The 11840-nt window shown below is 41.1% G+C and overlaps 1 protein-coding gene across 5 annotated transcripts in view; it reads left to right on the top strand.

Annotated features, from left to right (window-relative positions):
• Window positions 1–2275: 2275 nt before the first annotated feature.
• Window positions 2276–11840, top strand: part of srpk1b (SRSF protein kinase 1b) — an 18712-nt gene continuing 9147 nt past the window's right edge. The window contains exons 1-2 of one of the 5 annotated variants that reach the window (XM_020593063.1): window positions 2276–2446; window positions 3233–3287. In XM_020593063.1, the coding sequence (XP_020448719.1) occupies window positions 2434–2446; window positions 3233–3287 (68 nt within the window). In that variant the 5' untranslated portion in view covers window positions 2276–2433. Of the gene's footprint in view, window positions 2447–2526; window positions 2630–2706; window positions 2783–2840; window positions 3111–3232; window positions 3288–9174; window positions 9553–11840 lie in introns of those variants that run through there. The other 4 variants (XM_020593060.1, XM_020593061.1, XM_020593064.1 and 1 more) reach the window with 4 other exon arrangements.

Below are 11840 nucleotides of genomic sequence, written 5' to 3' on the forward strand. Positions count from 1 at the left end.
ACTTTCCTCATACACACGCACAACCATGACATTCAAGTGCCTGCCGTCATTCATCTCTGGGGGAACACTGTGATATCAGGGATAAAACTTTACATCCTGTTCATCCTGTCCCACCTTGCTGTTTTCATTATCTTGTATCCCAGTGTGCTGAGGCAGAGTTGCATCCTCCTTATATTTTTATAGAGTTTTTACCTCAGACATTGTTTGTATTGTGCCCCCCTTTGCAAAACTAGACATTACACACCAGTATATTAAAGCCAATTAGTGAAATTAAACTGCTTATATAAAGTAAAGTTAGCAGTAAATAATACTAAATGGATTTGGAAAAGTTTGAAACTATGATGTGTCTGTAACTTCCTCCATCCATTAAATTTGATGTTATTTCTACCAGTGCATTGAACAGTGTAAATATGACAGCAAACAGTGTTTGTACACAAGTACTTCAAACAGAACAGTTACCATATGTGTGTAATAGTCAAAATTGAATGAGACACACAGCCGGCCCCTTTGACAGTATAACTTTTATTACTACAGTTTAGCCTAAAATGGCATATAAAAAGGTAACAGTATATAATTTACAACAAATATGTGTAAGATAGAATAAAATGTCAAACATTCAGCTTGAAATGAAAAATTTAAGATGTTACATTTGTTATCAGTGGATTTTAAGGCTCATAGTCAGCTTTTTAAATTAAAAAAATATTTGCAACATATGATTTGCGCATCAATTTTACCTATTTAATCTTTTGTTTGTTTCTCCTTTCCTCCATAGAAATTCTTTTAGTACTTCAGTTGTTTCAGCAAACAGTACCACTTCAGCATGATCAAGCCAGATTTGGTTTATTAGTTTATTGAATTTCGATGTTTTCCATCACATCAGTTGGCAATGTAATTTAATTGTATTGCATTTATGAAATACAGTACTATTAATGTTTATTGAATGTTGGGGGCCACCAATTTGCCCTGTATTTATGATCTTTTCTTATTTTGTCTGTATATCGATGTAAAAGAGAATATTTGTCAGAAATAAAGGTTCTTTTTATTATTTATGGAGAGCTTACTGTATCAGAAACCAAATGTCTCATCAGTTGAGCCATGGTGACTGCAGTTACAGCTTGTGTGTCAGAGCCAGCAATGTGAAGTTGTTCCATACTTTAAATCAGTTTCACAAACTATGCTGTTTTTAGTTTTGTTTTTAAATAGTTGCTGAAACTGTATCTTAACTTTCCTCAAGGTACTATCCTCTCAAATGATCCAGTTTTCAAAAGATGGCCACAGAAAACATCCAGAAATCAGAACAATGTTTTGCAAGGAAGTTAACATTTACATTGGTGGCAAACTAAACTGTAGACTTTTACTTCGGAAATGTAATATTTGACAAAATGCTAATTTTTTCCCCCTCTTTGTGAACAGCAATGATGTGCGACATACAAGCTATATCTACAGTTTCTCTGGCTAGTGTTAACCAAGCATCAGTCTTCACAATGTCATTTCCAACTGCTTGTTTTCATGTAGCGCTTTTTCGTAATTATTTTGTGTGTGAAATCGAGATTTGATGTTACTCTGAATCTGTAATATTGATGTGACACATTTGTCATTCATTTGATAATTTAGCAGGGCATGCTTACAGGACAGAGTGTACATTTACTTGCTGGATGCTGAAGGACAATGTCGACACCTTGTATTTTGTATTTTTAAAACAATGGCATTGAATAGTTAGGATTCCTTGTCCAGTGTCAGTAGTTAATTTGGTTATTGCTTTCTTTGCCTGAGATGCGTTCATATCTTTTTACTATGTTCCTTATCATGTGTATCAAGATAGCAGGCCACTCCATCTGTAAATACCACCATTAGAGAATAAAGGCTACTATTTTTCAAACCTGTAACAGTATGTTGTGGTGAGTTTTAGCTGTCACTGTTAGACCACTGGGTGGCAGTATAGCACAGCTAGAGCAAAAACGTACAAAATTAAGGGGGGGAAGGATGAAGCAGCACAGCTATTTAGTGGATTAATTGCAAAATTGTTAAGAAATGGTCAGAATTAAGTATAGAGGAAATAGCATTATTATTATTTTGTATATATTGTTCTCACGTGGTGCAAATTCCTAACACAATTGTGTTATATATCAAATGACCAAAACAGACACATATACCATGCCACATGGGTAGTTGTTGCACTGGATGTAATGTGAACTTGACAATGGGATACATAGAGAGCATACTGCAACATAACAGATGAAAAATTGTAAATGCTCTTACGTGGTACATGTTTCAATTTATTTGCCAAAGGATAGCTCGTAGCCTTCATCACAAATACCATCAGCTGTTGACACCCCGCCCAATACACCTCCACACTACGCTTAGTCGCGTTTGAGAGTTTCGACATTCTCACTAGTCCATGAACGCAGCTTATGCCTTGACTGGTTACCAGCAATGGAAAGAAAAGGTAACGTTGCTAACTAAATCAAAATACCTTTTACATCCAACACGGCTCATTGGCTTTTTTTTTTATCTGGAGATTTATCAGGCCAATGAATTGTCATGAGGACAGTAACGACTAGCGCTATAACACGCCTCATAACGGTGGTGATGAAAAGTAAAAGTGGTCCATGCGGTCTGCTGTGTGCATGTGTGTTGAAAGTATGCTAGCTGTAGCTATTAGACTAGCATCCGATTGTGGACAAGTATGCACCAAAACTTTTATCCAGCTCAGAATAAAACATGAGTCACGGAGTGCCCAAAACTACTAACAACTTGACCAGGGCTCCGCTGGATGTTAAGTGTAATACTGGCAGTAAAAACGACAAAGTTAATGTTAGCAGCTATCTTAGACGTCGCGTATGTAGAGCAACAGATCGCCGAGGCCGGTGTTGTGTCGAAATATTTCCCCTTCGAGATGTTCCTCTAACCCGAGCCCTAACATTATCCTAACCACAACCACTGAAGTGGGGCGCTACATGAACCACAGATTTGAATTGGGGAAAAACATCTCAAGGGGGGGCACTTTTCGACACAAGACCATTTTATTTAGCCGTTCGAATAACGCTAACCTGTTAGCAATGTAACCTGTAAGTACGAGGTTTTTACACCTGCAACCCGGGCCACATGAGGTACCACCGGTCTGAAATCACGAAATAAGCGGAACAGCCTTGAGCAGCAACACAGTGTCGTGTTTGACGTTGAGTTCTAATCTCATACCTAACTGTTACCTCTCTGGTTGTGTGTTTTTAAGTGCTCGCAATGCAAGCGAGGAAGAAGAGGACAAAGCCCCGGAAACCGGGCAAGAAGTAAGTTGAAGACCACTGCAGCTTGTTGTCATGTGGCAGTTTACTGTTGCTGGTCTGGAAACACAAAGCAGGGGGCTCACCTTGAAGCTCACTTGGCTGTAATTTTTCCTTGCATTGATTATTTGTCAAAACAAAATGACATGATATGGAGTTGTCCCACTTCTCAGCACGCAGTGTTAGTGTATGGTTAAGACGGGGTTACGGTGGATGCAGATTTCCACTGTACCTGCGTCTTGGTTCTGTAAAGTGGTCTTGTTGACATTTATAATGTAAAAGATTGATGTGTATACAGTAGGTACACATGATCATAGCCTACTATGAAAATCATCTTTAGTTACAGAAGAGCTATTTTTCCACTTTATGAGTGAAATTGAGGCAGAGTTAAATATTTCCAGAAATGCTGCAGCAGGAAAGTGACACAGTGTGTAGGTACAGTAGCACTGCCACTTCATGATTCTTTTGAACGTTACCACTTGTTGCTGAGTCCTACAAAGTGCCAGCAATGGATGTGCTACATCCTGCACTTGATCTTTTCTTTACCAAGGTGTACCTGGCTGCAATGTCAGAGCAAACAGGGCTGTGTTCAAGGGAATGTCAACATTGACCCTTTTCTTTTTCTAGCTAATTAAACATTTGTTGGCTACACACCACAGGCCTCCATGTTGGTGCATGTGCCCCTGAAAGAGCAGTAATGTATTCTATTTGGATGAAACTGTTCACTAAATATGAACGGTTTTCATCCATCCATCATCACAAAGTAGTGATGAGGAATGAATATGTTATGTGCTGGCGGTAAAGATACCTGTTAGTAGGAAATTTACTGAATCAATTTATTTATCTTTTGATATTTTGTGGTATTGTTATTCACTGCTGATTTGTGGGTGTTATCCAAATATGGTCAGCAATATTCTAATGCACTAGCAGCTTTTAACACTGAAATGAATGGTAAAAATTAAAAGCACAAAAAAGACCAAAGTACCAGATAAACTTAACCAGCCTAACACCACTGTGGTGTGTGTGTGCTGTCACCTACATGTTCTCCCTGCACATTTGATTGACGAAAAGCAGATTGTGATGTGGATTTAAGTGAGATTACAGCTTATCTTCCATTTTGTGGTCCCCATCTTTTATTTTACCTTTATCTTATTCAGTGACTTCATTGTATCCCAAACTACCGGTGTCAGTCATGTACTTCTCTCTCTTGCCCAGCAACAGTCCTCCTGTCTTTCACCTGTGTTTCACCTCATTGTATCACAGTGGCACCTGTCAGTGTGTGGGGTTTATTAGGCAGCAAGTGAACATTCACTCCTCAAAGTTGATGTGTTGGAAGCAGGAAAAATGGGCAAGTGTAAGGATCTGAGTGACCGACAAGGGCCAAACTGTGATGGTGAGATGACTGGATCACACTGCCAGTCTTGGTGGGTGTTCCTGGTCTGCAGTGGTTAGTACCTATTGTCTAAGGAAGGACAAATGCTGAACTGGCAACAGGCTCATGGACGCCCACGGCTCACTGAAGATGAGGTTGACCTACTGTAGATTAAACTTTTAACTTCCATTTGTACCTTTCAAAAGATTAAAATTTATTTGTATCTTTGTTAAAAGGAAAGTCACTTTCGGCTTTTCCCATTTAGGGGTCGCCACAGCGAATCGTCACACTGACGACTCGCATGTTGACATTTGGCGTGTGTTTTACGACAGATGCCCTTCCTGACGCAACCCTGATTCGAACCTGGGCCGCTGCGCCTTAACCACTAGCCTACCAGGGACGGCTTTTTTGAAAATAGGATACTGTACAGTGGTCTCTGTGAATGGAAAGAGTCGGGAACTGTAGTGGTGATATCACACCTAGAGTGGTGAGGCTGTTGGATTTGTCTAAACAATTCTCTCCAACTCGTCCTCATGACCACAGTTTTCACTCCTTTTATATAGGTTTTTCACTGAATGGTCGACACATCTGTGCTCTTCCTGACAGCAGAACTGTGGAAGCAAGTGGATTCACAGAAGATGCACAGTGAGCTGCAGAGTGACATGAGTGCCAACTGACACAATGACTCCTGTGTACACAGTATTAGGCAGGTGGTCATAATGTTATGCCTCATCTGTCATCTGTGGGTGTCTTATGTCTGTGCATTAAGATCCTACAGTTACAAGTCAGATAAAGAGTGAGATTTCTGATGTAAATTGGGACAATCAGGCGCTAAGGGGTTTAAAGTGTCTGTATTGCCCCTGTGAGCTGCTGCTTCTGTTGATAACAACTGAAAACCCCTACATTAGAACATCAAGTCTTGACACAGCATATTAGCACATGAACAGTCATATTCTATAACAGTATGGCCCCTTCTGGGTTATCTGCCTACACAACAAACACTCCTGTGCAAAATTTCTGCAGCACTCCAGAAATAGTGACAGTGATGCAGTGCAGCCACTGTCAGCTGAAAATACAGAATTTCTCAGAATAAATCAACTCCTCAACTCGCTCTCTCTCTCTCTCTTCTCTTGCCCTTGCACCCATCACACTCCTTCCCTCCCACTCTCTTGTGTCAGTCGCTCTGTTGTGACTGCTGTGCTGAGAGGACGCAGCAGCCACAGTTCAGTTGGACAGCCAGGGCAGAGGAGAGCAGACTTCCTCCCAGGTCACATCACTTTTGGGTTAGCTTTAAAGTGCAGCTCGCCTTCGCCAAGCAAAGTTTACTATATACTGGTGTAACAACTTTAGCCTGGTGTCATCTGGGTCATGTGGCTCCTGGACTGGATCTTCTCCATTAATACAGCTGTGGTGAAGCTGGCCAGTGGCCTTGCATGCAAGTGAGTAGTGCAGAAATGCTCGTGTGTGTGCGTGTGTTTGAGGGAGAAAACAAGGTTATGGGAAAGAGATGCAAAAGTCATGTGCTCATGTTTGTACTGCTTGTTGAATGCGTGCTAATGGGCTTCTGGAAAGTAGTATTGTATGTTCACCAGATGCCAGCCTATACAGACTTTGACTTACTGTTGGGCTGATCTGTTTTTAATTAAAGAGAGCAGATGCTGATTGTTGTTGCTCTACCAGGTACCTGAATAACCTGCTCATGTTTTGCTGTGCCTGTGTGCAAGCGAGCGAGAAGAGGAATGGTGATGTCCCTGGTGGAATTGCACTGACAGCTTTTATTGCTTCATTACAGTATATATAAATATGTATTGTTTCACTTCATGAAACCAGACATTTCTGCATGTTTCTGTGCCTCAGATGTAATTTTACAACTACACAGGCACTCAGGAGACTAAACATGAATAGCCAGTGTTGCAGAGTATTTAACAGTCTGATGTATTTTGCTTTCATCTCTGCCTCTTCCCTCCCAGCCACAGCTGCAGTTCATTGCATAACCCATCAAATGTTTTATCATCTGCAGCTCAGTGTCCCTCTTTCTCTCTCTCTGTCCGTACCCTGCAGATTAAACACTGCCATTCTTTCCCATCCCATCAGTGGCAGAAATCTATAAATCCATGTGTGTTGGTCGTGAAGGGGAGGTGGGCCGCTTTAGGCCGCAAAGATGTGGGGTTTTCAGCTGTTTGTGCAGAGAGATTTGTTTTTGTGAAGTAAGAAAACCTGCAGTGGTTTAACAGTTGCTGTAGTGTGCTCTCTGTAGATGTGCTCTCGTGGTAGGCTATGCAGTCTCTGCTTGGAGGTCTATTTTACACATACAATTATGACTAATATGAAACAGTCCCTTATTTAGACAAGTCACAAGAACTTGAAAAAGTATTACAGTGCATTACCTAAAATTTAAGCATCCATAGAGATGCAGGCTTTCAGCAGGTGTACTAGTACATAGTGGAAGAGCTGCAGCACACTCATTTACTCTTTTTGTGCATTGCACCTTCAGCCCCTCGGTACAGTTACCTAGCGCTGCTGTTTCATTTAGCTGCCCAGGCGATTTGCATTGATTTTAACTGAAGAGAGGGGAGGATGGGTTTCTTTTCTGGGGGGGGGGGCACCAAGCTCTTTCTTCCCCTGTGCCCTTGGTCATTTTGCTCTAGAAAGCTGATCAGAGTAGATAGGTGGGAACAGTACAGCCACAAGAAATGCGGAGATGCTGACACACACGATCGTGTCAGATGTGTGCACAGGAGAACTGGAGATGTCGAGCGGTTGTGGTTCAGTATTAGATTTCAGCCCTCAATAGCACAATCACTGTCCCATAGGGAAATGTGGCCTGGGCTGCAGTTAAACTGAACATTCATCAGGCTCTTGGTGTGAAAGGCAGTTTAAGGATGAGCCAGTGAAAATGGCTTAAAAATGTGTTGATGTTTGACCCGTTTTGTTAAAGCAATTCCTGCATCAACCAGGATCCTGAACCTGAAGCAACTACATGGAAATTAGCCAGATTTCATTATATTGTTGACACCTGTGTTCTTACTGTGTCTGCCCTGAAAAAGGCCTGTAGTTCTTGTTGTATGGGTGCAGCAGGTCATGTTTGCACTAGGGATGCACCGATACAACTTTTTTTCAGATTGAGTTCTGGCCAATACCAAGTACTGATAAAAGTACTGGATAATAATGCAGTTTTTACAACACAAATTACAATTACCATAAAAGTACACTGAATTCAGAGGCTTTATTTTCATGAGATTTACTTTTGGATTGATTAAAATATATAATAGGAGGTTGTGCAAGTTTATGTGATAACAAACAGCAGTGCCACCACTCCTGCTGACAGGAAACTGACTGAATTCCTACATGCCAAACCTTAATACAGTGGTTTTTAACCCTTTTAGGAGTGCTTTTCTAAAAATTTGTTAATATCTGCTGACCACCTCGTGGAAAGCCATTTGGTTGCCTAGCAACAGGCGCCCACCATTTGCACAGCTTGCACGTGTGTGGCCTCCTGCCCTGTGTTGTGCCCACCTCCCTGCTATGAAGTGGTATTGGTGTCTAGCATCGCACAACTTTTATAAGTACCAGATGGTGGTATTGGTTTCAGTGCCTCCCTACTTTGCACCTGCACCCCATGTCTTTGGGGCACACGTGCTGCTTACCCAGGTACCGACAGAATTGGCAGATTGTTTTCCCGTCACTTAGATAATCCATTAATTATTCATTACAAGTGATTCACTGTAAAAAAATGAATCCTAGTCTCCAGTCTTAGGTGCACCTGATTTACTCTCTTAGGTATCTATATGCAGGTACACACAGTGATACCAACATCGCCGTCAGACTCCTTCTGACATCACGGAAACCACAGACACTAATATGTGTTTAATGACATTTTACTAACAGAAGCATGGATGACTAACAAGTACTCCAATTGGCACTTAACCCACATAAAGAAGTACTTGGCTCTGAAAGAGGACAAGGCTTTTTTTCAACCCAGACCCAAACACAGCATCATTTATCATTCAAAAATTTAGCTTGGTGTAAACATCAGAGCAGAAGAGATTTGATCAGTGAAAAAGATTGTATTGTTAAATCACTGATGGGGAAACAATAAAATAAGGAAATGTCCAAGCTGCTATTCAGTAATCACTGTATAAAAGAAGCCATGGTTCTTCCTCACATTTAGGGGTTTAAACCTTCCTTAATGTTGTGAAGCAGAAACACATGACATGGGGCATCAGTTAGAAGAGCAAAGGCTGCGGCATAATGAATGCAGCATTGGTTGTTCTGTGCAAAAAATGGTGATTGAAACCTCATGGTAGATGTATGAGATGTGTGGGATGATGATGGACAGAAGAAGAGCGCAATTGTGTTGTATTGGTTAGATGGGAGGGGGTGTTGATGTCGTCCCTCACCTGCAATGCAGTGCTGGGCCGCATCACCCAATCATCTCCCTGCTGTCAATGCAGGGGGGCTGGACCAGAGGCTGACAACAGCCAAGGAGAGTTCTTGGTCAGACCGACAGAGAGAGAGAGTGAACGTGAGAGAGGAAAAAAGTGAGCGAGAGAGTTGGCAAGTGTGCAGTGGTGTCCTGTGCTCCAGGACTCAGCCTCAGTGCTGTGCCTGCAGCAGAGACTCTACATTTCTCCTCTTCCTCTCCATGCTCGTCTTTCCCCTCTCTGCTTCGTTTTTTTCTTCTTCTTCCCCTTCCTCTGTAATCTCTGCTTTGCAGTCATCAGTACGGATCGCTCTGTCCTCTGCTCCACTTTTCACTTTCTGTCTTTTGGCCTTCTAATCCCTCTTTTCGTCTCCTGGCGGATGGAGTGAGAGGGTCTTTTAACACGTGCACTCTCTCCTGTCCTGTCCTGTCCTCCTCCCTGCATCACGTCCCATGGGCATCCATGCATCTTGCAGGTAAGAGCAGGATTCGTGTGTGTGTATATGTGTTTGTGCAGATGTTTTGAGTGTTGCAGAACTCGTCGAAGTATCCTGATCATTGTCTGTGTTCTTGTCTGATGATTAGAAGGCAATGGACTGTACAACTCTCAATGTACTGCAGTGAGGAAAAAAACAACTTTGGTGCCAGTCTTGAAAGGCACAATCATCTCACATCGTTTGATATTAAATATTTAATCCTGGTGGGTTGAAAATTTAATTTTTGTGTATTTCTCCCCTTTTTTCTCCTGTAGACACTTGACCCTCTAACCTCCACCATTCTCTCCATCTCATTTTCTGCTCTCCACTGTATGTCATATGAATTTTGGCAGTTATATTTAGATCTAGTCCTTGTCCTGGGAGCCGAGGGGTCTCTATCACTTTTCTAGCTTCCCTTCTTTTACATTTAGCTAACACAAAACTGGACATTTTAGTCTGTCGTCAAGGACCACTGACATTTAGTTTGTCTTCAGACGATGAACCAATGTTTGCTTATTTTATATTTGTCAATAATCAGTTTGTGAACATTTTGATCAAATTTTATGCAAGGCTAGGAAGATATCTGCCCGCCTTTCATGTTAGCCAAGCCCTGAAAATGGACAGTGTGTACAGTGAGCCCCGTGCTGTCAGCAGTGCAGGTTCTGTAGAAAGCAGCTCAGATACAAAGCTGCATGGAAACGGCAGCCAACAGTCGATGACAAGAATGCATAGGTGCAAATAATGTTTATATTTGCTAGTAGTCTTATCTTTTTCTTCCATAGTGTCAAGTTAATTTGTCAACTTTTAAAGACTTTGCCCAGTTTTGCCTCATTTTTGTTCTGTTTTATTTGTTAATATTTATTTCATCTTGCCATCATTTCATCTCTGCTCCTACTTTGAACAGAATTAACACTGTGCCTGAAGCCCTGTGTAAAGCCCACCTTCCCCTGTTGTTCACTGCAGTTATCATTACTCTGAAGCTTGTTTATTTGAGTCGCAGCAAGCGAGATTGGCCTCCATAATGTTTCAGTAAATCTCTAGGCTGTGTCCATGCAAGTGAATGGGTTGTTTTGCCTTTGCCACACAGTGTGTAGGCTCTTTTTGCAGAGAAGTGCTGAAATTTCTGAAGCCTAGAGAAAGACTGAAGGCATTTGTTCTATAGTTAGTGAAATGTAGTTTTCAAAGCTCATAACACTGAAGCAGTTTTGCTGTCTGCTCACTTAAGTACTGTTATGATGAGGAGTGAGACAAACACTTGTTTTACTTGACAGGAGTCCGGGCAAATGATAAATGTGTGTGTGTCCTCCACTGACACTTTTCCTTTGATGCATCGAGAGGAAAATCTCACAGCAGATGGGTGAAAATGTAGAAGCATAATCATAGACTAACAAACAATAAAAATCTTTTTTGTCTCAGCGTTTCCTCCTCCTACACTCGAGCCTTTCATACATCAGCCAGTGTTACTGACTGACATTTGAATTATTGCAGAGATAAACACTCACCAGCCACTGTATTAGGTACAGCTGTACAGTTGTATGCACTTCAATGCAACACTTCCGCCTTAACATCTGTGTTTATGACGCTCAAAATGTTTCAGTTTTTGGTGCAGCCGTCATAAGTGTATCAATTATATGTTTATTATTGAGGTCCCAGTTAAAGGTGGTGTTGTACTGGGCTACATTATATTCAGACATGTTCCTAATATTCTGGTCCTCTAATGTATGTAGCTGGGGAGGACAAAAATATAGACACCTCTGAATATAATGTAGTCCAGTACAACACCACCTTTAACTATGACCTTAACAATAAACATATAATTGAATTTATACATTTACGACAATTTCACAAAAAACCGAAACATTTTGAGCTTCATAAACACAGATGTTAAGGCAAAAAAGGTGCATTGACTTGCTTACAGTTGTACAGGTGTACCTAATAAAGTGGCCTGTGTGTGTATGTATATGTAGAAAAAGGCTTGAATGTAATAAATGGAAAACTAGCAAACACAGAACCTAATTTATTCATTAATCTCTGCAAAACCGACTTCATCTCAACACTGTAGCAACCTTTTCCCTCCAGCAATGGCAGCTAACAGCTGAGATAATCACATGGTAAACATGACAAAGCTTTGCAGTATGTTTTATTTATTTTTTTCTTAACATACATCCAAAGTGATCCTTGTACTCAATCTTAAGCCTCTGGTATAATTAGCTAGGCACGCTAATCCAAATGACTTGAACATTGTTTGCAAGGAGATTGCAACAAAACCATCAATCAGAGAAATCCAG

The sequence above is a fragment of the Monopterus albus genome, unplaced genomic scaffold (genome assembly GCF_001952655.1).
Source record: "Monopterus albus unplaced genomic scaffold, M_albus_1.0 scaffold18.1, whole genome shotgun sequence".
NCBI classification, from domain to species: domain Eukaryota; kingdom Metazoa; phylum Chordata; class Actinopteri; order Synbranchiformes; family Synbranchidae; genus Monopterus; species Monopterus albus.